Genomic DNA, 25,266 nt, shown 5'->3' on the forward strand with positions numbered 1-25,266 from the left:
AGGAGAGCGGCCCCAGCGCGGACGGTTTTGCGAAGTGCGGCGGCGAGGATTTGCTCCGGTGTCCGGCGAAAAGTGGTTGTCATTGATATTCCGAGCGCATAGCAAAGACAGAAGCGACCGCTCCCCTCTTTTCGTAACCACCCTGCTATGCTTCTCTACGCTACCACCGCCACCACCATCAGCATCAACGACGCATAACCAGCGGCAGCCAGCCGTTCGTTCCCCGACTACCCTTGCTGTGCCCTCGCGCAGACACGCACATTCCGATCTAATTCAATTTCCAATCAACAGCCAATCAATTGATTCGAATTCGGTATACAGAGAGCGGTCGCTACGCGTTCGGGACCTGCATGTCTATGAGGCCGCCCGCCACCCGGACACGTATCCCCCGTAAAAGTAGAGAATTAGCTTTTTACGTCTCGTAATTCCGCGATACTAAGTGGAACGGAGATCCGTTGTCGGTATTTTAATTGTGCCACGGTCCCCGCGACGAACCCCGCAGGTTCCGCACGATTCTTTCGGCAATGGAGCCGAGAGCGTTGCGAGGGTGGCTTTGCTGCTGCGACGAGAGAAAAAATATATTGGACTTTTCGAAAATGTTTAAATTTGTAGTCTGATTTCGCGATAAACATATGAAATTTTCTAGCGCTCTCACGCAATATTAATTTGATCAATTATTCGTTCCTACGATTTTACAACAGGTGCCGCGAAGTTATTGTACAAAATTAATGTCGCGGGCTCGCTGCGCGAGCTGTATCGGTATGTTTGTCCGATTTTCGCAATAATATAATCAGCAGGTGACGCGCTTCATCGAATCGCGTCGTACATACGGCCCACGCGCGAATACGTGCCACGGAATGAACGCGTAGACCCAATTGTGTTCTGCTTAGCGATGCATAATACATAACGAAACGTTCAATTCTGTCTCTCACGCGCGTCAGTCTGCATTTGCTCGTGCCGTTGCGCTTTTCGACATGCGGCCTGCATTCCAATCGCGAACTCACCACGTGCGTCGCGCTGGACAATCATCCTCGATACGTAATCAGCTTGTTGACGGTTTCCTCCTCGCGTAAGCACGTACGTACCCGCTGCAATCGCTATATTCGCGCATTTTCGACCGAGTAGCAAGTGAACTGCCCGATATTTAATATATTCCGCGGAAACCTGACTTTTCGCCGCTCAGCCGCTGGACTACAAATTCCCGCTGGAAGGCTATAATTCCGAATGTCGCGGATCTTACGACCGCATCGAAAGACCACGTCTTATCGGAGACTTTGACGGCGGCGAGTGTAAGATGTAAACGAAACATGTAAAACAAGAGCGCGGCTCTTCCGTCCGCAGCTTCGGACCGGCGCGGATCGGCGCGGGCTACACGTCTCGTGCATAATGCAGCAGAGCGACGAGTTCACCCGGCAAATGTTGGACGCTAATACATCTTGATGATAGATAGGGAGCATGTGTTTGGTCTTCGCAATGAGGCTGGGGAGAGAGTGCGGAGGATATTGCGGGGGCGCGCGGCGGGGGAGCTACCACGGAGGTTCTACGGTAGGGCTGGGATCTGCCGGGAGGATCGGGGGATGACTCTCGGGGGTGGGACTCTGCAGAGGGGGTTGGCTAGGTTCGTCGGCGTTCGCTCTCCGCGCGAATTGCGATGCCGGGCACGTCGCCGTCAGACGAGCGTACGTGCGACACGACTACGCTTTTACGCCACTACCTCTGCCTCTCTACTTGCTTCCTGACTGTGCGCGCGCTCTCTCCCTCCTTCCCGCTCTCTTTCTCTATCTTTCCATCTCTACCACCCTCATCCCCCGGCGATCCCACCTCCTTCGCCCGCTTTCATTTTGTCCCTCCTCCTCCTCCTCCCCGTCCGCGACTACTTGAGCTTTCTACCCGAGCTACTGACTTTTCTGTCTTACCCGCTGTATCAGAGACATCTCCAACGCACTTTCTCATTGCGATTCGATTTCCGAAGAACCTGCAGAAATTCACTGAGAACCGCGATACTTCAAAATAAAATGTATATGCAAAAATCGAACCTTTTTTCAAGCTTTTAAAACGCAAATATTTTTGATTATTATTTTTAGATATCAAAAATTGCAAAGCATGTAGCCCAATGATTGTTAATATATCTAGAATCATCTTGTTGAACATGTTTGATGAGATATTTTTCACTAAATTAATGTTGAGAAAATATTTTTGATGCGTTTAAAATAATAAAGTATTCACATCACTAAAATAAACATTACAGATTAAATTTGTTAAAGAAAGAAAATTTTGTTGTTCCAATGAAGAGTAAAATAGAGAAGTTCATAAGATTTCTGCAATATCAGTATCGAGTCGCAACAGAAAATTTATCTTATATATCAGAGGAAGATACAGTCCTACTGGTACACCAGCGATACGCTATCGGTATCTTTACCGACAGTGCTTGCATAATTACGTATGCGTGCAATTTGCTTACTACTGATAATTATTTACTATATCATCACAAATATGTATTGAATATTTCGAAATTGCAATAAAAATTAATTATATATTAACTAAATGCAAGTCGTAAGTATATACTTGATATGTAACACAAAATTCAATTAACTTGATTAAATTTCAAATTATCTTTCTCAAAACCAACTTCCAAATTAACACGCTTACGTGACTCTAAAGTAAAATATAAAATAATACTAAATGCAATTTACAGTGATCCTATTGATGCGATCATCGAGCACGTGCGGCTGTTCCAGGATAATTTCGTAATCGAAAAATTGATCGTGCATCGTTTTGAATTCCATTCGCATGGCAGCCAGCTCGCGATGAAGAGCGCTGGCCATTTGCGCTTGCTCCACTCGGGATGCCAAAGTTTCCCATTTCTCTATCATACCTAAACAAAATACACAACACATTAGTTTAACGCGATTAACATAATAAAAATTAATAATATAACATTGCGTTATTTAATGAACTCCTTTAGAATGCGTATCTAATAAAATATTCAAATAGAAATTCTGATAGTTAAAAGTATTTTCAATGAAATTTTCAATGATTATATTATTTACAAAATGTTCATTAAAATTCAATTAATTTCCTCTCAAGAAATTTTAAAAACTATAATATATATAATATTTTATAAATGCAGTTCCTATTAAATACTTTGTTAGTTTACAATGTTGTAATTCATTCAGCAGATGTTAAATTTTTTATTTCATCATATTATTATACACCCCAATAATTTAACATATGTTATTCCTGATATTCAACGCGCGCACTCATGCGATCAACCGTTTCCTTTTTTTTTTAGCGAGTTTCTAAAAGCACGTGAAAGGAAAAGACCGGCAATTACTTTCCTATATGTTTTGTGGTTTCCGCGCTTTGAAGATCCTGAATAGAAATACTGTTATTCGTAACAACGGTTTCTTTGCGATAATTCATGATTCTCATATTAACCGGTTATGTAAAACAACGGTGCTCACAAAATCTTAAAGGTCAAGAGGCTTATATCTGTACCGTACGGCTTCCGCGACCTCCTTCCTGTCCGCCACTTTCTTTTATAGCGGCAACTTTTTCCTGACCAAAAGTCCGACGCAGTCAATATATAACTCAAATAATATAAAATAACTAATCGTTCAAAAAAAAAAATGTACGGAATATTATAGAAAATATTCGACGCGTAGAAAGTATCTGGTTTTACATTGACCTACAGGAAGCGATGGATCGTGTACTGCACAGTGTAAACGTAATAGCACGTGTTAGTGAAGCCGATATGAGGTGCATACATGATACGTACATGAACACTGTGGAATGTACAGTGAGATCGTATGCTTCGTCGCATATGATCGCCAGAGCGTAAATTGCTATTGAATGTAATTCGTCCCTGTATTTTTAAACACAACGCCCGAGGCATCTTTTATGAAAATACACGCGGAAATATATGCCTACGTATATATGTATATAGGCCTAAAACTGAATACGTAAACAAATTACTGAATGCGTAATCTAATAGCAGTGAGGTGTCTATTGATATAACTTAATGTAGAATGCATGATGCATGATGGATATTTTTACCCGCAACCTTGCGCTTGTAAATGCCCCGCATTTGAAAATGTCTTGCGCTGCGGTAAGATAATAACTTTCCCGAAACTAATCGCGATTTTATTTTGTTTTGTTGTTCTGAAAAGTAGAGCGACATTACGAGCGTGATCGTCAAACGGCATCGCACAGTTGTAGCATTTTAAACAGATATTGAGAAGAAGAGAATGATTGATAGATTTGGCAGGTAACGGACCGGTACCTATATGTGTATATGTGTGTGAGTACCATATGTTTTAACATTTGTACATTGCAATTTCAGCATCATTCCCGCAATATTCAGTATTTAATATTGCCAATAATTTGATATAATAAAATCCTTGAACAATATAATTAACTAAATAATCATAAAATAAATTTTCGTCGATCATAAAATAAAAATTATGATACAATTGCAATTATTGTTTCTTTCTTACACGTAAATGTAGCAACTGATTTTTTTTGTCCAAAAAAATTGTGAATATATAAATCGTTCTTCGCAAACATATTTAAAAAAACCAACTATTTCGCGGTTATCTAAGAATAAATATTCTTTACAATACAAAATATATAGCTTCAACCGTGTGGCAGCAAGAATAATGAAATAATCATAACAAAAGCATACATACGCAAATTGTTTGGGGTAATCTCTCTTTGCGCGAGCATCAGAGCGAATCGCGTTGTTAGAACGGAAAACTTAAAGTAAGAGATGATTATATCGATTGACGAAGTCGTGATAACGGATGAATAAAACACGTCGGAATGCGATAAACAAATGTTCGATAACACTCAAATGCATCCAAATGCATCGAAACACTGTTACAAAATGAACGTGAGCATTATACTGACATGAATACAGCGGCGATATGAAAAAGCGAGCGAATCAACGAAGCGTACTTCTCGCGCCAATGCGCCCAACACCGGTTTCTACACTCTAGCGGTAGAGTGTAATTAAGTTTTGCAAAGTTGCAAAGAAAAAAAACTCGCGTTTTTAATCTTTCAATTGTATAGCATTTAATATTTTAATCAATTTCAATCTTGTTTCATCACATAATCGCGTTGGCGGCATGTGCGTGGTTTCTGTCCTTTGTATCATATTTGCATTCGAGTCGTTCGTATATATATGTATATCTTCAAAAGAAAACTTTAACTACTTCAATCACCCGGGAATAAACATTCTTCTCCCGACTAATACAACATATATATAGCTCTAACAATGTAGCAGTAATAAGAATGAACTAATCATGACGAAAGCATACGTACGCGAACCGCTCGAGGCGATCTTCTCCCTTTGCGCGAGCATCAGAAAACTCAAAATAACAGGTGCAGGCGTCGACTATCCGCAACGTATCTTTTTTAAGGAATCGTTGGATCAACTAACGACACTTGGATCAAAAGCGACGCGATACGGTAAACGAAACGTCCGTTAACATTCGAGCGCACTGAAATACTGCGACGAAATCGCATTCGCGGGTGCGAGCTGTGTCACGTGACGCCGCAACTTGCGGCGATGCGAACGAATCGCACTTCTCGCGCCAATCTGGTAACAGTGTAGGCACTCTACCACTGGTTTCTACACTCTGATGATAGAGCATAGTTCATATAAGGCGCGACTTTCGGATACGATTCGCAGTATCCACCTACGCATATCTAAACACCTACATGCGGCTAAAGAAATATAGCTAAATTTAGAATTAGAATTTTTTGTTTAATTTAACTTAACGCTTAATATACTAGTTTGTAAGTGTAGAGTGATAAATAGTCGAAAGAGTGCTTTAAAATTAATGAATGTTGCTCATAATAATGATGTCTGTAAGATAAAAAAATATTGCAAAATCATTTACAATGCAATGTGATCATTAGAAGCGTAGATATTATCATTTTCTACTTTCTCTTACGCTTAGATGCGCCTATTTGAACTTTTCATCGATTAGAAAGTAAATTGCGTCGTCATTTCTAACAACAATCTAAATGATACAGAAGCGTGTGTGATTACGTTATTTTGCCTATTTTAATCAATATTATATATTATATTGATATGTACATTTTGTATTAGTCAGGTTTATGAATATCACAGGTACATATGTACAAAAGATATGGCACATGTGTACAATATTATATAATTTTTATTAGTTACAAACACCATACTTATTAAATAATAGTTACGATCATTGTAAAAATCGTAAGAAGTTAAAATAATACAGCAAATATTAGATGCAATTTTATAATGCATATTAATAAGCAAATTGTGCATTATAAAAAGCAAAACATGAATATATTTATTCAACATAAATAACATAAATGTTAAAAAAATATCTGTACAGAAATAAATTCTATTAATTCGATTAAAATTGAACCTTTCTAAGTGCGTGATATTTTACAGTGGACACAAACGTGTGTTGAACTAGTTAAATTAGGGCGACAATTTCGCAATGACAAAGTGGATTACGGCTAATTTTGACACAGCCGTTTAGAAAAACACAGTTACTTTCTTTTCAGCAAATTTATAAAATAAAATTGATATGACAAAAATAAGAAATTTTTATGTGCAATTAAAGCGTGCACTCAAATATTTTCTATTTCTATTTTATCTATTTTAACTATCTATCAGTTCAAAAAAATAATCACGACTGTATTGATAATACAAAATAAAAGTAGACACGACAAAATAATGCAATCAAAGACATTTCATGTCTTTATAGGAAAGTTAATACTCTACGTGCATACATTAGTATACAGTAATATAAAAGTATTGCTTTCAGAAGAATTAGTTTTCACTACTATTAAAAAATAGGCACAGAAGAATAAACGAGATAAAAACGGTAATTATAAAGAAGAATAATAGAAAGTTAATCAATTGTTCGTACTCACCGCGAACTTGTCTCAAATATTTTTCACTTCGCAAGTATCCATTCTGCGATTCCAATACGGTCTGCAAACATCCTAAGTTTTCTTTACACGCAGACTCCATTTCAGCCTATTATAAATAGAAAGGTGAATCAATTAACTAGCATCTTTATATTATCATGATATAAATCAAACATAAGTAAGCCTTTATTAGCAAAATTATATTTTATTATCTGAATTATAATGTTAATGTTAAGAAAAAATAGACAAAAATAGACAAAGACTTTTTCTTACAATCAGATAACAATAATAATCAACTCAAAAATATTGTAAGATTAGTACTTGATTTTATGATACTATACATATACAAAATCTTTATAATCAAACAAAGCTATTAAAGAAATAAAGAAATGTACGTTAACAAGCATGATTTTAAAAAGCTAATTGTTATAATCTAAATTAGATAGAGAAAGAAATAGAGAAAAAAGAGATAATGTTGCAAATCTTAATGTACAAATTAATAAATTGAAATAAATACACGAAAAATTTTATTTATTCATAATAAAAATTAGGTTTCTTATATCCTTAAGTTTTATGTAATTAATGAAAATTTATTGTAAAAAAAATAATTTGCAAATCTCATCCAACAATATGTTATATTATTAATAGCGCAAAAAAAGAAAGGATTATAATGCAGCAGATATTAATTAAACAAATTATATTTTAGACGTTCATAGATGCATACAGTATTTACGCAAAGTGCTTAAGTAATTGCTACTTATCGAGTAAAATAACGACGAATTAAACGATTAACAGATAAAACTAAAAGCGTGCTCCATAAGCATCTATGTAGGATTACAGATTCATAACAGCAGTGTACAAATATTAATATAAAAATACGTACGAGTTCTTCAGGAACCGAGCCACTGCTTCTTACAAAAGTATTTTCAGTAACTATAAATTGCGATTGCGAATTTTCCGCAATTTTTCGCAAGCCTTCTTCGTCACTATCACTATCCTCTGTAGTGTAAGTTTCCTAAAACACAATTAGCTTGCATGAATAGCATTGAAAATATTATGTATCCGAGTGTCTCTTTAAAAATCAAAAGCAAATTACAAAGATAAAATACACAAATCAAACATGAATATGTTAAAACTGTTTTTATGTTTAAGCTGTAAAGCTTAAAATTTAGTTATTTACTTGCCATTATACATTTACTAAGATTTATATGATGTCTTGTCTTTATACATTCTAAGATATATGTGATGATCTAAGATTTATATGATCTATATTTTATAATATAGTGAACATATATTCGTTGAAACATTTAGTCTGTAATCATATAATTGTTAAAAGAGGCTTTGCTATAGCTGATGAATTATCTACCATATTTATTTTAACAAAATTATAATGTCTAGTAGTTATACTTTATATTGTAAATTAAGACTCCATTAAGACATTATCTCAAAACTTGCGTGCAACTAATATCATGCAGTCTACATTTATTCATAAAAAATAAAACACTCTATATTGCTTGAAAAGTTTATTTATCACGACTATAATCTAAAATAGTAATGCTTTATGAATGCTTATGTATGCTCCTTCAATAAACATTATAGAATTGAATGACACATTTGATGGCACAATAATAGAAATTGTGGATACATAAAAATCATTAACACGATTCTCTTTTATAAAAAAAACATGGACACCTGGTCAAAACAGAATAATGCTAAGGAACCTACATGATATGTACGAATCTTAGGCAGTGGTGAACTAGCGGGAATTGCGCTTATACTAGATGCGCATTCCGACTGACTATCGAGGAAATTGCGATAGTCATCTCCAAAATCCAACAATCTTCGAGCCGTATCTACATCTAACGGCTCGCTGTAAGCCTCACTCATATATTTCTCCTGCGAATTAACAAACCAATCAATATAAAGAGAAAATTGCTTTAAAGGTTATTATTAAAAATGCAAATTAAAATTACCTGGTAATTATCCCAAGCCTGTTCGGATAACGAATTGTTACCAAGACTGTTCATTTCTACGTCACTATCTATATTTAATTGCTGATTACTTAATTCTTTATTCAGCGTGGTATTCAACGCACTATTATCGTAAGTGTAAGGTCCTTGAGCGTAATTGCGATCCTCGCCTTCAGTTTCCGATGTGGAAGCCAGCGACTTACAGCAAAGTAGTTTGAACGGTGTAGTATTATTAACAAGCGTCCTTTCTACGTGTAATTGTTGATGGACGGTACAGCCTGAGAAAGACCCGGATTTAACGAGAGTCGTCGAGCGACTATAACAGTTTTCTTTCGTAATTGTATGCATTGTGCGATTTAGATTCATTTTACGAGACGAGCGTTGCTGATTCGAGCTGCCGTCGCTTCCAGCTGAATGATGATTGGCATGTGCACTTTCTGAACTAGAATCACTTTTACGACCCTAAATAGATGAATCGCATATTATTAAATTTTAATTTCATCTACAAAATAACTTGAAATACAAAGCAAAAATAATATTCAAGAAACATAATCTAGCAATCTGAATATTAACAGATGTTTTACACTGCAATCTAATATTTTCCTTACCAAAGTCTTTTTACGCAATCTATTTTTCTTCCTGCGAATATTTCTAGCTACGCGATCATCGGGAGATATAAGGGATTCCTCTAACAAAGTGGATGTGGAATTAAACGATTTCCGTGATCCTCTGCAAAATATAAATATTCTCAATAATAAAATCTATTTTACTACAAGTCCAAATAACAAATTATTAATGAGGTGAAATTTGATCAAAATAGAAAAACAAAGATCGTTAAAAGATAATATACTTACGCAGCATCCAAGGATACGGATTTAGTGGGCGGAGTTGTGACCAATTGATGAAGCGCAGTCTCAGATATAGAGAACGGTAAAATGGGATCATTCATTTGAGCTAAATTAGGATTATCTCCGATTTGTGAGATACAAGAAACGCTCCACGGTCTGGACCCTTTCGCTTTTTGTTTAGAGCGCATTACGACCTTCGGTGTACTTTCATCGAGGGGTGCCTCGTTAACAGGCGTTTTCTGAACATTATCAAGTATCTCTTGTGAAAGGGATTGCGACATAGATCCAGGAGCGCCTTCGAATCGACGGTAAGTCGCGACACTGCTCTGTAAATCATCCGACGATATCGATTGTCTTTCGCCATCCGAATCTTCCGTCGTGTATTCACCGCTGGCGTCGCAGCTGTCTAATGGCTGAAATATACATGCATCGAAATACATTATTGTACAGTACGTTTTTTATTATCTGATGTTATGTCTTTTTTTTATCAAAAACAAGAATTTTATGCATAAAACACTAGTGAGATATAAATCTATCATATATATATTACAGAATTTCTATGTTAATAATACACACAAACATATGTGTGGTTCCTTCCAAGAGAAAACTTTGCTCATTCAAGTTTCCTACAAATCTATCGATCTAACTTAGCTTACCTGTGATCTGCCTTCGTGACTCCTCGACGCATTCAACTTTAACCATTCCTTTACACGCGCATATTTCGCTCGGTGATTATTCGTTATGTTCTTCTCCTCGAATACTAATTGCGGGAAATTCCGCGAGGCAGCCGCGTGTCTCTCCTCACCAATTAAGTTTTCAACTTCTTTAATTAATCTCTGAATACTTGATTTATCATTCTTTTTCTCATCATCGCTATCCTTTTCCAAGGCACAATCGTACACACGTCTCGCAGGCGTTTCTTTCTCAGCGCCCGCATTCATTTTCTGCGCAAAATGCATTTTTTCGGTCAGATCGACGCGCGGACTTTCGTTGAAGTCCAGACGCACCACAACGTTCGTCTTTCGCTGCTCCGAAACGACGAGCGAGTTATTTCGACGGGTGGAAGTGTAAGTCCACTCTTCCTCGGAGGAATCGTCCACTACATTGGTCGATTCCTGGACTGGTTGACTACAGTCCGCCTCCGAATCAGTGTCCAGATGCTTAAAATAGAAGGTAGCGCAGTTCTTTGATTTTCTGTCGGACCTAAAGATCAGAAAACAATTCGATATCAATTGATACCTTCGTGCTCGATAAAAAAAACTCGTTAGACATGTCGTTAGATACATGAGGAAACCCAACAATTAAGGAAATGACGTGCAATCAACCTACAATCACAAGTCGATTTTGCGAAATAGAGGAGAAAACAATAGAAGAGAATGTGACTCACGTGTTGAAGGACGCAGCCTCCTCCGTTGTTCCGCGTTTTACAAGCTCGCTCATCCGCAGATCGTTATTCGATTTTTCTGTATTTTCGATTTGCACGGTGCTCGCCGCGTCAATTTCGTCGCACGTCTCCTGCATAGCCGCCGTCGACGTCGTTATCGGCACGGTGTCCGGTGTAGGCGGCATGTCGTGTTGCTCGTTGTCGCTCACTCCGCTTTCCTCGACGTCACCTTCCTCCCCTCGATCCCCCAAGATAGACGTAATGGAACTAGTGGCTTCCCTTTTTACCGGTTCGTCGGACCTTGCGCCCATCACACAAAGCTGACACAATTCATCCTACATCGCCGTGGAAAGTATCGGTGCCATTATTGCAAACGTCGTACGCATGCTGTATCTTCATACATTTGATTATCAAAAGCTTCTTGTACGATAAGCGCTTACATTATCAGGCAATCTATTTATACGATTGCCTTTCTGATTTGCATTGTTTTATTCAGGAGTATCGAAAAATAGCAAAATATCTTTATATTATATCTAAATAAATTTGAATTTTGAATTATTACACAACATCAGTATATTGAAATTAAAGATAAAATGAAACAAGCGTCAATACCTACAATTTTAAGAGATACTACTTTCGAAGATATTCCGCAATATCTCCGACACGAATACTGTGGTTTTTGTTACAAAGTCAGCCGATACTTTTTATCAGAATCCACTGTCTACTGCTGTAAAATCTTCTGTGTACGTGCTCGGTTCGTTTTAAAGAATGTTGTTCTTCACGGTCTTCTATGCGGGACTTTGTCTACTTAACACATTCGGATGCACGCTCTTCTCTAGCCCACGCAACGTGAGGCGGTAGTAAGCTAAGTGGCTCTTATCTTTTGTTAAGACCAAGATGACTTGGTTTAACTCGTGTAATTGCGAGATTTTAGAGAGGAAGCACGATTCGCAACTCTCATGTACTTCGGTCGATTAAACAAAAATTTCCATCAATAATATATAACGATAATAATTAAAGTAAATTGCGCTCGTCAAATCGTTCGCATCAAAAGAACGTCTGCAGTACTCTCAGAGAGTAGAGCTAATATTTCTACGCGTTAATCGTGGTGCGCGCGAAAATCAGGTCAATGACTCATAATAGTCGTTTCGCGACAGCGGAATGAGGAACAAAGCAGTTATAGAACAACTACATTTTCTGCAGTCAGTAATTTTTCGTGAAATATATAAAAAATGTTTTTCGATTTTTGTGCAGAATATTTCATAAGAAACAGTGCAAAAACTTGAATGTAACTCGGTTAGTCTAAATTTATACATAACATTATTTATACTGATTACCAGATCGAGTCAATCTTATCTTTCACTAGATTATTCCATATTCAATTGAAAAATAAATATTGTTTGTGATACTCGCGTGATTCATATTTTATCGTAAGAGTCTTAATATTCCTCGTTTCGACGCGGTTCTCTTCGTTTGTGGTCACGACAGAGCGCCGATAGGAAGCGTTTCAATTCACAAATAAATGGATTTCGTGCAAAGCTTGTGGAACGCTCGGTTCGATCGTGGCGTCGTTAAATCAAAATGAGCAAACCTCTGAGTGAGAGGAGGTTCATAATCGGCGGAATTTACATACCTCGAAGTATGATCCCTCGCTGATGGATCGATTCTCGGAAGAGGCGTCGCTGTCGGACGGATCACTCCTCGCGGAGACTGGATGATTACAGTACTCGGATCTCGAACGTCCGGCAACACGCTTTGCGCGTTCGGTACGCGTCGAGCGAGCGGACTGTCCCGGCGATTCCGTTCCAGAGCCACGCGATCGTCCGCGGCTGAGACGAGGCTGTTTCGTGACTGGTTCCTCGTCGCTGTCGCTACTACAGCTATAAGGCACGGTATTCTGAAACATCCAAGTCCCTTTTACTCGATAATTGCTATCGTGGAGGCAATAGTAACCGCGATTGATTTCTACAACAAATCTCTACTATTGACGCAATATCTGTAACTCACTATCGTCCGAAAACATCGAACAGTACACGCTGCTGTGTTGCACGGAAACCGTCACTTATCTTGTATTAATAAAGATATCGCTTACTATCACACAGTATAACTGCGTCACAAGAACACACGGTTTCAAATTGATGAGATAGAGTTCGGTTGAACAACGTACGCTTTACTAAAATATTCTCTCCAAATGCTAATTCTTATATCCTCAACGAAAAATACTTCAGACGGGTCTCGTGCAACAAAGCTTTTAAGATCCTTCGCAGGTTCAAACAGGTAAAGGGCAGAGCAAGAGAGGGGATAAGAGCGTAGCAGGTAAGAAAAGTACGCCTACGCATACTATTATACATGTGTAGAACTCGAATAATATGAGAATTGTCTTCTCTCTCTCTTTATATAACACACTCTCTCTTTATACGTTATAATCTTTCTCTTTGAATAAATCTTGTATGTTAAATAATTTATTTTATATTTTTTATAAGCTATTACAAATTCGTCAAATTGTTTTAAATTCAATCTCATTTAATTATATTCAAAATTTTCTAAAACGTAGATATTCTTTTTTATCTTATTTCTTAATTTTATTTCTTATAAATCACTAAATTTAATGAAAAAAAAATTAGTCATGCAAAGAAGAGCCCTTACTTCCGCAGTGAGATTCATTTAAAATATATTCGTGTCATCAAAAACCTTTCTTTCTATCCGAGCGTCGAATACACAATCGTACAGCCGCGCCTGTTAAATATACTATACTATCTTTAATGCTCATCAATTGAGGAGCATCTCCATCAATTGCAATCACTAGCCATTTACTAATACTTGTCCACTCTTTATTTTCTGACGGCGCTCCTCAGCTTATTCTCATCGGTTAACATTGACTGATGCAATTCTCACAAGTTTGAGTTCAATTACACAAGAAATGCTAACAAAAATTTGAAACAACAAGATAAGAGTAATAATTAATATCTTAAATTCGAATAATATTGCCAAATAAAAATCAATAATTTGTTTCTAAATTTTTTTAAATATTAAAATAAGTAATAATGATCTCTTTAAAATTTTAATATATTAGTTTATATTTATAATTATGTCATAATCATTCAATTCTTTTTATCAAATAAGAACGAAAGATAATTTTTGTAAAATAGATAATAGAAGACTTGAATTTACCTTATTTCTTATGTGAGATACGAGGGTTTCAATGTGACACTGCCATTCCAAGGCGCGTAAAAATAGAAGATGCCAACGCCGTTCTAATGATCTTACTATCCGTAAAGGCTGCGCAGATTGCTGCTCTTTTTGCTGTTCCTGTCCTTGTTGCTGTTGCTGTTGTTGCGTAAAAACTTTATCTCCTAATTTGACAACTGAACTGACGATACGCCCGTGCGCCTCTATATCTCGTTGGAGTACCTGAAATATATCACACAATTATTTACTATCTTTAAAAGAGAGAAAAACAATAAAAAAAACAAAAGATACAAACAAAATAGATTAAATGATCAGTATAAATCTGTATTTACAACTATTAGAAAATGTAACTACTCTGCATACAAGACATGTATATATATCTATATATATATATAGTTATGTTTCAGATATATATATATATATATATATATATCTGAAACATAATATGTCGCTATACTTGAATTCAACGACTCAACAAGACTGAGCGATTAATAAGCAGGTTCATGATATTCCGCGCAAGATCGAGTCGGAAGAAAGTAAATGCAGCTTAGAAGCATGTATCGCGCAAATATTAACTGACACTGCACACGCCAACCAGAACGTAAAGGTTAAATGCGCGTGTACAAAAGAACCGTCTAAAATCCTTCCGCGAAGTAGTCCAAGCCACTAAGTCGTGAGTTCTCTCGTAATGCATGTCCCGCCTGTTCGCGTTTCCTTAGAACAAGATTCTCAATCTTGGCGAGAAACAAAGGTGTTGGATATCACTCTATGTGGCCCATATTAGCCCACTTTCTCTGATAGATTGCATATGATTATGTGTGATTGTTCTACTTCTATCTCACAGCACGATACGATTGCCGTTTCTGCGCGCAATATCGCAGTTTGCTTTCACGCAGCATGCTTCTTGTACAGTTCCTAGTACTCTTTTTTTCATCTCATACCACCTTCATTGTCAATATCTCATTCGAACAAAAGGAGCAATGCAACGGCAACGCGAAATCGGCCATTGAAAGTGCGAATATCTCTTCGACAGGATATGAAGTGCGTATGAATCAAGCTTGGTCAGCTTGGATAACTTTATTCGTAGAAGCATTTCATACATCAGTTACCGCTAGTTAATAGATAACGCTAAATCATGACTAATATCGTAAAATGCGTCTTTCTTACTAGCAATTTATATATCGACGTGCAGGAATGCCTTTAGCGTATGAAGTTGCACCAATTTTGAATAACTCAGAGTCGGTATATCATGTCTAGATATTTATGTAGTTTTCAACGGTTAGTAGAAAGTTTGAAATTATTTTAAATATAGTCATGATGCGTGAATATCTAGATGCGCGTACCCTAACTTGTCTAGAATTGTCCAACACCGCAAATTGTCCAATTTTATCTCCAGAAAAAAATGGATGCTTTTTAGGAACAGAAATCAAGTTTTTACAAGTTTCGATATTTCGATTTTATATTAAAAATTGTCTTATTATAGTTTTAAAATGCCATCTTCGCCTTAAATCGCAATTACAAATTTCAAATTGCATTCGAGATAATCTTCAATATGAAATCGGATTACGAGAACCGTTCTAGAAGTCCACTTATGTTCCTTCCTGGAAAACAGCTATTATTAACAATCTCATTTCATTATTACGAAGGAATATGAGAAAAACGTGATATCCTGTGAAGGCTGCCTTTTTGTAGCTTTCAATCTACACAGCGGATACTAGTCTCAACATACCGAGCATATAATATACGACTGCATGCGTGGAATCTGATAAGAAGCAAATAGGGTGGTCGTGAACAAAATGTGCTACAATAAAACAGTAAAATCTATCGGTGCGTTACTCCAGCAGCGAGCACTTCGGCTTGCATGGGAAAGTTTAGCGACAGATATTAAGGAATCGTAAAATGAATTGGCTGTGCGTGTTTAAGGAGAAAAACACGACTGTAGCCAAACCTAACCTTATCCTTAGGTAGTATGTAATTTATAGTTGAATCCATAGCGAAATGCAGCTGCGCGATGTCAAGCTGCCGCATGGAACATGAGACGGGAGAGAAGCTGCATCGGTGGTAGTTCACGGATGCTGATTACCGATGTTATTGACATTCAGTGACAGAATAGAAAGAACACCTTGATGTACTTTCACGCCACAGAATAATAATCCGGTATATTCCAATTATAAAATTCCTTCTATTATATCGACTTTTCTTCTTTAAACAATTTACATTTGCATATTCGTTAGTTATAATAAGAATTTTTGGATAAAAATTGTAGAATATGCAACTTTAACTATCTGGGAAAGAAATAAAAACTCTTGTAAATTATAACCAAAATATTAAAAATCTGTTGATTGAGAAATAAAAAATGTGCAAAGAATGAAAAATTTGTTTGAAGTAAAATTATATATGAAGAGAAAATCATTTTCCATTATTTGATTAGAAATAAAATAGCTTAAAGATGTTCTTCTTAAATGAAAATTAAAAGCGTCTTTCTGGTTTTTCCAGCTCTCCGCTCTTCAACTGGTTTCTACCATACTTGTCAGAACATCACTATCTCATAGATTGAAAGTCTTGTTAGGGCAATAACCTTGACATTATATATTGCGATATTAACAACTGCAATTTAAAAAATTTAATACATTGAAAAATTTATGCAACAATCACACTTTTCCTTTCAGTTTAACAAGAAGTGAAACACTGCTATTTTTGTGGCAATGACATCGTAGGAAATGTTACGTGAAACAACAGGAAGTAAGTCGCACGGCGAACGTAATGTATGACGATATCATAAAGGATGCGGGTTCTCAAAGACATGCAATGTGAGTATCCCAGACGTGTCTATCATTCTATCACATGATGGTGATAATGTGTCCTTATGTCGGTCGACAACGACGAGTGAAACGGCACGTTGAATCACGCGAGAACTTGCGGCGATAGTAAAAGTAGATAAGTTTACAGCGGTTGCGTATTGAATAATTCAACGAACCTGATATTATCTCACACTATAAAATTAACAATTATTATTAGACGAAACAAAACGTAATTGACTTTCTAAGTAATGAAACGGAAAATAAAATTCCGCCGGAATTTTACGTTTTAATTTAACGTTTTAATTCAACGTTGATATCTTGAATAATAGAGAGTAAAAGCCCCTATTAGATTATATTAAGAGTGTCAGAGCGGATATGTTCCATTATCTAATGCACTCTACGTATATTCAACGCAAGATTGCGCTTGTCAAAATATTGCCAGCTTGTAACATTTAGAACTTCAGCATTGCGTAAGCATGCATTTGGGTTTTCAGAGCATGACTGTTCGCAAACCATTCGCATTCTCGGCGTATCGATTTAAATCGATGGAAAACGCGTAACGAGGTGGAATCATGACTGGCGAAAAATCAGGACGCGCGATATCACCGCAGAATTGAGATTGATCTGAGATGAACGAGAGCCGATAACTTTCTGGGCGCGGCAGTACCTCCGAGCAATTTGAAGACCGGCTGCTGGATCGCTTAAATTGTTTCGAAGAATAGATCATCCCACAGCACGTTCTCTACAGGATGTCTCAGTTAAATGAGGACATCAAAATGCGTTGTTTACCAATATGTATCGTGAAAATTTTACAAAAATGTATGGCTTTTCAAAATTTATAAGATATTTTTTCTAAGACAATTTAAACACTTTTGCTATTAATTCTAATATTTGAAGTTAACATCTATTCCTTTCAAGAATCAAACAATTCGCGTGATTATGATTAAAAAATTATTATACATATAAGAACTTCAAAAAATTCTCTTTAAAAATAGACTATTATTGCAATCAATCATTTTAGTCTACATGTTAAAAATATGTTTATTCATTAAAGAATATTCTTTTGTTGAAGGTGCCTCATATACTTCCGACGAAGTTAATGAAGAGTGCTGTTATTATGCCGCTTCTTTCAATCCAGGTTGAACGATCTATCGAGAAATCTCTTTCGGCATACAATCAAATCATGATTTATCGACACGCTCTGTACGATGAGTAAGACTGTCTACTGCCACTGGTATGGAGAAAGTTAATTTGTCATTACTGTCGTGTCTTGCCGTGTAAAATTTTGATGCAACTCATTTTCTTTTGTGCCAATGTCTCCGAATAAATTTTCGCCATGTTGACGAAAAAATTATTTTTTTAGTTGCCGTTTTACGATCGCAATGTATCTTCGTCGATTCGAAGCGAGGCAACGCTCATTAGAGCAGTTAATGTCCTATAAAAAAAAGGACTCTTTCGTCCAATCTCTTTCGATTCATGAGATAGGATCAAGTTTCTATTTTGTGTGGGAAAGAGAAAGTGTATACTCCACCGATACTAATTTCTTCATCTCTGTGTAGTCTTGCGTTTATTCTTTAAAAACGATGTCAAGACACGCTGCGGTATATTATTTGAGGTCACAGTGGGAAACGTAGAAGGTTAAATGGCAGGCAAAACGTGGTAATCGGTTGCGAGGCTAAAGACCACCGGCACTTAGTGCGTTCACTAAGCGATTTTTACTTCCGTGATCAGCGAGACGTACGAACGCTATCTAAGAATCCAAGACACCGAAGGTAATTGCGTACACAGCCGCTGCGACGTATGTAATTTTGCGGTAAGCCTCCCACGTAACATTTCACGATAAACATGCGCATTAAGCTTGTCAAAAAATGATCTTGATTTCACATTTGTATCACTCTAATGAAATCAGTATTATTTTATCGTAGCAAAATCTTGCATTTCTTTTATATTAATTTTTTTTATGCAACTGTATTCTTACTACAGTTTGCAAATTTTAATCACTTCTATTACACATTACGTTTTTTGCTGTGTACATCCTCTTTACTTTCATTATACGCATTATATCGATATTCTCTTCCTTTATTACGCTTCGTTAACTTATTATGGTATCTTTTTCAGGCGCGGTAATCCCAGAACGAAATTAACTACGCTACTACGCTACTACCGCGGCATATTAAAAAAAAATTTGATTTATTGTGATTGTAGTTCAACGTATAAAAATATAATTCGAACGTGTGTAATACGTCAAGACGTTTTTGCGTGTCTGGAGAGACCTTCGCAGCTTAAAGGATACACTGTAAGTTCTATTGAACTCGGAAATGGTGGCCGCATCAATGTTCCTAGTTAACGGGTGACGCCAACCGAGTGAGTCAGCGCACGCACACATGCAAAGGCGAAACGACTCTATAACGAGTTATGATAAAAAAAGCGCGTCAACTTTCCGACAGCGCGGTAACATTAACTTTTCGATTATGGCCAGTACGATGGTCTGCAGTGAAAAACGGTTCGCTCGATAGGGCTTCTGCTTAAATGTTTCTAATTCGAGGCAAGCCTTTCCTTGTTCGTGCTGTATAAAATTCGCTGCTCATGGCTTCTATTCATCGTGATTCGTAAGTTTCTTTTAGTGCTCTATAAAACGTCCTGTACCATGTCATTTGCAATTCTTTTCAACACGAAACAACCGCCGCTATAAGACTTCCCTTTTTTATGCAGCCATCAAAGCTGTTATTTCAAACGCACTCCGATATATCATGAGGTTTCCTCCGACTTTCGAGTATATTATTTATATCGATTTTCTCAGTAAAGTTTATGTAAAATACCATTTCTAATTTCAAACCCCGATTTTTAACTTGTGAAACCGTTCGCGAGTTAAGTCATCAACACAATTTTTGCTCGGATAAAGTAGAATACGCACATTACGCGAGGAGAGAATATTGCAATGATTTGCAACAGCCAATGCCACGTTAAGCAATCTCGTTCGAAGTAACAATCAAACGGTGCGGTACAAACGCACATACTGATTTTCGCGTCGCAACGGTATGCACCGCATAATCGTAAATCTCACATTCATGGTGCACTATAAAAAAAAAATATCCACTAGCAAAAATTTTCTATTCCCTTTCACTTACAGTGCGCCGCGCGTGATGGTGACGCAAGAACAACAGCACCGCGGGTTTCCATCGCGTATCCTCGCGCGATCATGCATCGCGTGCGCGATGCATATTTCAGGGATGATTATAGTCCCCGTATAAAAGGATATATACAGTCATGTAAGAGTCATCTGAACGCGGCTTGTTGACGATGCTTAGCGCGGCTTGTTGGACGATGCTCAGCGCAAACGCAATTTAATCTCATTTTTAATTCGATATGATTTAAAGATTGAATTTTAATGCAACATTTAAATTGCAGATGCAATTCTGTACGCGCACGAATAAATTCACAGGACCTGCCGCTCGTAAATGCACTAGAAGTTATCCAAGCTGTCCTCGCCTCATTTTTCAACGCTGAGTTTTTATCAGCTGTCCCACTGCACGCCACGGTAGAATAACGTTGGTTTTGTCAACGATTGGACTTGCGGTTTCGCGCGAGCGTCTTGTAAATATTAGAACGGAGATAACGGAGCAACGCGAGTTATTCGCCTCTATGTAAGTGACCAAATTACATTTCGCTGGATAAGTGGACTCGTGAAGCGCATCGCTCACTTGAACTTTGAATTAAACTGACGTTATCTTTATTCACGAATTTATCATTCTATCGTAGAGCATTAACAAATTTGATGACATATTGTTAGGGAGATAACGTGCTTTATAAACTCGCACAAGTTCAACGTCGCGAGTCATTAGATATCTTAACGTCATTTCCGATAAATGTCAAGCGACGATAAACATTTCTGATAAGAAATGTTTGTAAAACCGAACGAAATGTAAACATCAAACGTGAGACAATTGCGTTTGTCGGTAAAAAAAATCGAATACACGAACTATAATATTAATATTGTGTCGCGCAGTCTACGATGTTATGCGAAATAGAAAACGAGAATAGACACTGTCGCCGCGACTTGGATTTCCCTCGTCACCAGCGATCTATTTAAGATTCGTTCCAGTCGCTCGCGAAGAATCTATCTATCGCGCTTCCTAATACGAGATTATTTTTTTTTCTCAGAAGGAGGGTAATCGATTTAATGTCGCGCGAGCACGAAGTAGAATAACGAGCGCCGGTACGTTTCCAAAAATACTCTCGACTGGTTCAAAAACCAAACGGCTACTGTCCGGTCTTACGCGTTTTCCCGGTGTTCACACAACTGTTGTATCACAGCGATTCGGGTCGTTTCACATAATGATTAATCATTACCGTTGCCTAATCGTTAGATCGATTAATATTTCTTTAATTTTTTTTTTTTCAGGTGACACAACAAAGTAAACTGACGAATCAACTATTTGTTTTATGATATATTGCACGTGCGAATAGATAAACGAAAAGATGAAATGCAGTCTCTTTTTTTCTGCGATAATTGGATACAAAAATTTAATTAAACGATCAGCGATACGATGATAAAATTGATTACCGGATACTCCGTACAACTGAGCCCATAAAATTCCGCAAAGATCTACTTTCTCTTTATACGGACAATTCCACGTGAACTCACTTGACCTCGAACGACCGACTTCAACATCCACGAATGTCGTTCAACGGAGCATCCGCGCGGCGCGATGCCGGAGTGTCGATGACTAAATGAAGCGGATAAATAAAATACGGACTGAAATTGAAGTATGATGGCGAAATCGGCGTACGAGCGAGGATCGATATGCCCGAGATATAGTGCATACGTGACAAATGTGTAATTAACTTGTGAGGCTTCTTCGCTTTTTACAATCTTATTTCAACGATGACAGAAAATATTGTTTTCTAACTGCGACTTTAACGAATATCATTCAGAACTGAAATACTATTGAACATAAAATACCGATGCAGAGGAATTTTTATACGACAGTTTAGCCCTTTACGCTACCAATATGCAATGACATTTTCATCCAAAAAAATCAGCGCGATTATATCAGAGATGCATTATGCAGATTAGACTGACAGCATGTATCGTAATTGTTTCATTGTTTCATTGTACTCCTTGTTGTAACAATAACGGGACAAATATCACAATGAATCTCAGTCACGCATAGGGAACTGCGAACGACCGAAAATGGCTCGAGTTGTTAACTTGAATAAGAATTTCGAAGAGACGTAAATCGGCGAGTGAACCAGATTTCAGTTAGCAACAATGCACGTAAGTTATTAAGATGAATGCAACAAGTTGGCTGAGTAGAAAATATAGCATCTCTCTTCAGATCGCGACTCGGAGCATCGACTTTCACGTTCTAAATTCCTTTATCTTTATGTTAAAATTACGACGCACTTCTTTTATAGTTATACACGTTAGAATAGTTATACATGTTTAAACTGGCAGCGAGAAGCGTTCATCCATTCATTAATATCCAATTCTAGATATCGAGAGTTGAGCCTTAGAGAAGTTTCCAAAACTGAAGCAGTCAGAAGCGGTGAACTTTTGACCGAGTAATCCTTACCAAAATGCATATCCACTGCGTTAATGAAGAAGAGCGGCGCACTGTTGTACGTCAGCACATAAATGAGATGTATCAAAAGACGGATGTCATGGCGATAGCACGCGCTATCCACAAAAAAAGAGGAACCAGTCGGAACGAGCGGGCATCACGTAGCCGCATCACGACACTCGTGGGCTTCGGTAACAAAGCACATCTTTTTTTTTTTTTTCACAGCCGACACAGACCGACGGGACGAGACGGATCGAGACGCGCGTTTCCTTCAAACGCTTCGTGCCTTCGTTCCCCGCTTCTTCGCGGCACTCGTTTCGTCGCACTCGTACTCGTCACGATGCATGAATGACTCCTTCGCCACGCTGCTCGCGCGGGGTCATGCGAGGGTTCGATCGCGGCAGTTGGCGGCGACGGCGGCGGCGGCGACGGAGAAACCACATCGAATGGACCGCGCGAAGTGTTCGAGCTCGGAGCGCTGCCGAGAGGTATGTCTCGGTAAGACGAGGACGGACGGAAAAACGAGTAGGAGGCGAAAGAAGAAGGGAGAGTCCGAGCGGCGGCGGCTGCGGCGGCCGGTTAGACTTGGAGGAAGAAAAAGCCGTGGGGAAAAAGAAGAAGGCTCGTCTGACTGACCCACCGTATCTCGCGATCGCAGTCGTAGTTCCTCTCGAGCGGAACCCCTGCCGCGTTTCGAAAACGAAGGGGGACGGACGCGCGCTTGTGGAGGCTCGTGAGTGCCGGTTGTAAAAGCCGGAATGCCAAGCCACGCGTTACACACCGACTTTTACGTCCAAGGGATGCCGCGATCGCAGATCGAACACAAGAGAGACGCGCACCAATTTCTATTTAAATTTAGAGAGCGATACTCTGGGAAAAAGAATGTGAACGAGGCAAACGGACGGCGAGGATTAGATGCGAAGAGACCGGAGAGATGAGCGTAGGGGAAGGATGGAAGAAGAGAGAAAGGGAAGGAAGGGAATCTTGGATCAACGTGCTCGCTCTAACGTGCCCGTCCACCGGCAGCGACCGTGGAACGGCCAACTCTGTTGGCTCGTGCAGCCGGCAGGCAGCTGGTCTCTCCAGCGCGCAACGAAGCGCATCGTTTGCGTCCGAACGCGAGCCTTCGGCAAAGATCGGAGCCCGGAACAAAACAACAAACGTGGGTCCGTGCCGGCTGTTCGCTCCCTACCCTCACCGTGTACGCCATCACATCCGCTGTTAGCTCTATTGCGTTCGTCGGTTTGAGGTAGCGAGAATTCAACCCGATACGCACGTGGCTCGACCAACGCGCGCAGCTTTATTCTTAGCACGTATTCCACCAAAACGTGCCGCTTCTTAGCATTCTAACTTTGGCGTTAACAATTAAATCTCAGTTAATGTGCGGACTGCTTCGTCAAGCTTATCGATATATTTACGCTCCTACCATGTAATACGATCCAACATATTAATTCAGAATAGAGAAACGGAAATACATGCAAAAAGAAATGCATGTATTGCAAAAATTATTCAAGGAAAGTTTTCAAAATATTTGTGCTTGTAAAACAATGTTTGCACAACAATATTCTTGTTATTGAACTTTTATTATCCGTTTATAGACTAATTTTGATATACTTATTAGAGCAGTAGTTCTTTACAATAATTAGTTATTTAATTGATAATTAGTTTTTGTGCAAAAAAATTTTTTGCGGAAAAACACAATGAAGAGGAACGAGAAACACAAAGTAACAACTGATCGTTAGTAAAATACTCTACGTGAAACTATTCCTAGGAAAACTTTCCATGAATAACTATGCAAATAAAAAACAAGACCTATTACTCACCATGTGCTCCACTGCTTTTTCCTCTAATTCTGACAGAGTCCAATCGATGTGGAAGCTCAGAGGTTGAAGACGCGATTCCATTTCTCGTAACCATTTTCTTAGACATTTTACTTCATGTTCGAAATCTGTTAGAACAAATTTATTGCATATATATTTACAAAAAGCTATGTAAACGAGGTAGAATATTTTTAGAAGCAAAAAAGATTCATCACCTGCTGTTATATCTTGCTGACTAGATACAGGTCGATCTATGGGCGCCATAATTTGCTCAACTAGTTCCCATTTTGCATTTAAGTGATCTACACGCCATGCTACTTCGTCTTTTAAAGTAGGAGCGCGAGAAATTAACTTTTCCGCTTGTTCGTTAAACAATTTGCGTCTGTATGCCTTGCGTCGTAGCTCCTCCATATGAGCCTAATTAATAGCAACAATTTAATTTTCAAAATTATTCTAATAACTTTGTCATATATCTCGGGTAAAATTGATACGTACTGCACGCAGACTTTTGTCTAAAATATTCTCTTCCTTAGAATAGACCAATTCTTGAAGAATTCTTAACCACGAGTAAAGCTCTGAAAACTGGCTACTGACTTCCTTCAAATTCCAAGACTGTGTTGCTACATCTGTTTCATCCCATGTTAATTCACCATTTGCTTCCTGAAAAATTTGCATAAAAAGGTTTCAATATATTATCCAACATTTATATTTTTATACCACATGTATGCATAATTGGTTATTATAATAAAATAATGAAATTTTA

General features: G+C 37.9%; 1 protein-coding gene and 1 long non-coding RNA gene across 5 annotated transcripts in view; one reads left to right on the forward strand and one right to left on the reverse strand.

The window, feature by feature from the left end:
- The window catches only part of klar (klarsicht), a 40,976-nt gene that overhangs the window by 14,026 nt on the left and 1,684 nt on the right, over positions 1-25,266 (reverse strand). For all 3 annotated transcript variants that reach the window (XM_067361120.1, XM_067361121.1, XM_012379860.2), the window contains 14 exons: positions 24,999-25,163; positions 24,719-24,920; positions 24,507-24,631; positions 14,301-14,540; positions 12,763-13,026; positions 11,133-11,464; positions 10,402-10,948; positions 9,752-10,158; positions 9,506-9,626; positions 8,901-9,359; positions 8,653-8,823; positions 7,811-7,942; positions 6,931-7,036; positions 2,694-2,875 (listed from right to left, as the gene is read on the reverse strand). In XM_067361120.1, the coding sequence (XP_067217221.1) occupies positions 2,694-2,875; positions 6,931-7,036; positions 7,811-7,942; positions 8,653-8,823; positions 8,901-9,359; positions 9,506-9,626; positions 9,752-10,158; positions 10,402-10,948; positions 11,133-11,464; positions 12,763-13,026; positions 14,301-14,540; positions 24,507-24,631; positions 24,719-24,920; positions 24,999-25,163 (3,453 nt within the window). The remainder of the gene's footprint in view (positions 1-2,693; positions 2,876-6,930; positions 7,037-7,810; positions 7,943-8,652; positions 8,824-8,900; positions 9,360-9,505; positions 9,627-9,751; positions 10,159-10,401; positions 10,949-11,132; positions 11,465-12,762; positions 13,027-14,300; positions 14,541-24,506; positions 24,632-24,718; positions 24,921-24,998; positions 25,164-25,266) is intronic.
- Positions 15,808-25,266, forward strand: LOC105679703 (uncharacterized). 2 transcript variants are annotated; one of them, XR_001101882.2, is made up of 9 exons: positions 15,813-16,475; positions 16,988-17,128; positions 17,614-17,938; positions 18,192-18,353; positions 18,483-18,932; positions 19,238-19,728; positions 20,250-20,763; positions 21,522-22,397; positions 22,616-25,266. It is a non-coding gene; the product is annotated as an uncharacterized lncRNA (long non-coding RNA). The 2 variants fall into 2 exon arrangements; XR_010891736.1 differs by lacking the exon at positions 22,616-25,266 and having other exon boundaries at positions 15,808-16,475; positions 21,522-22,549.

Source organism: Linepithema humile, chromosome 1 (genome assembly GCF_040581485.1).
Source record: "Linepithema humile isolate Giens D197 chromosome 1, Lhum_UNIL_v1.0, whole genome shotgun sequence".
Taxonomy (NCBI): Eukaryota; Metazoa; Arthropoda; class Insecta; order Hymenoptera; family Formicidae; genus Linepithema; species Linepithema humile.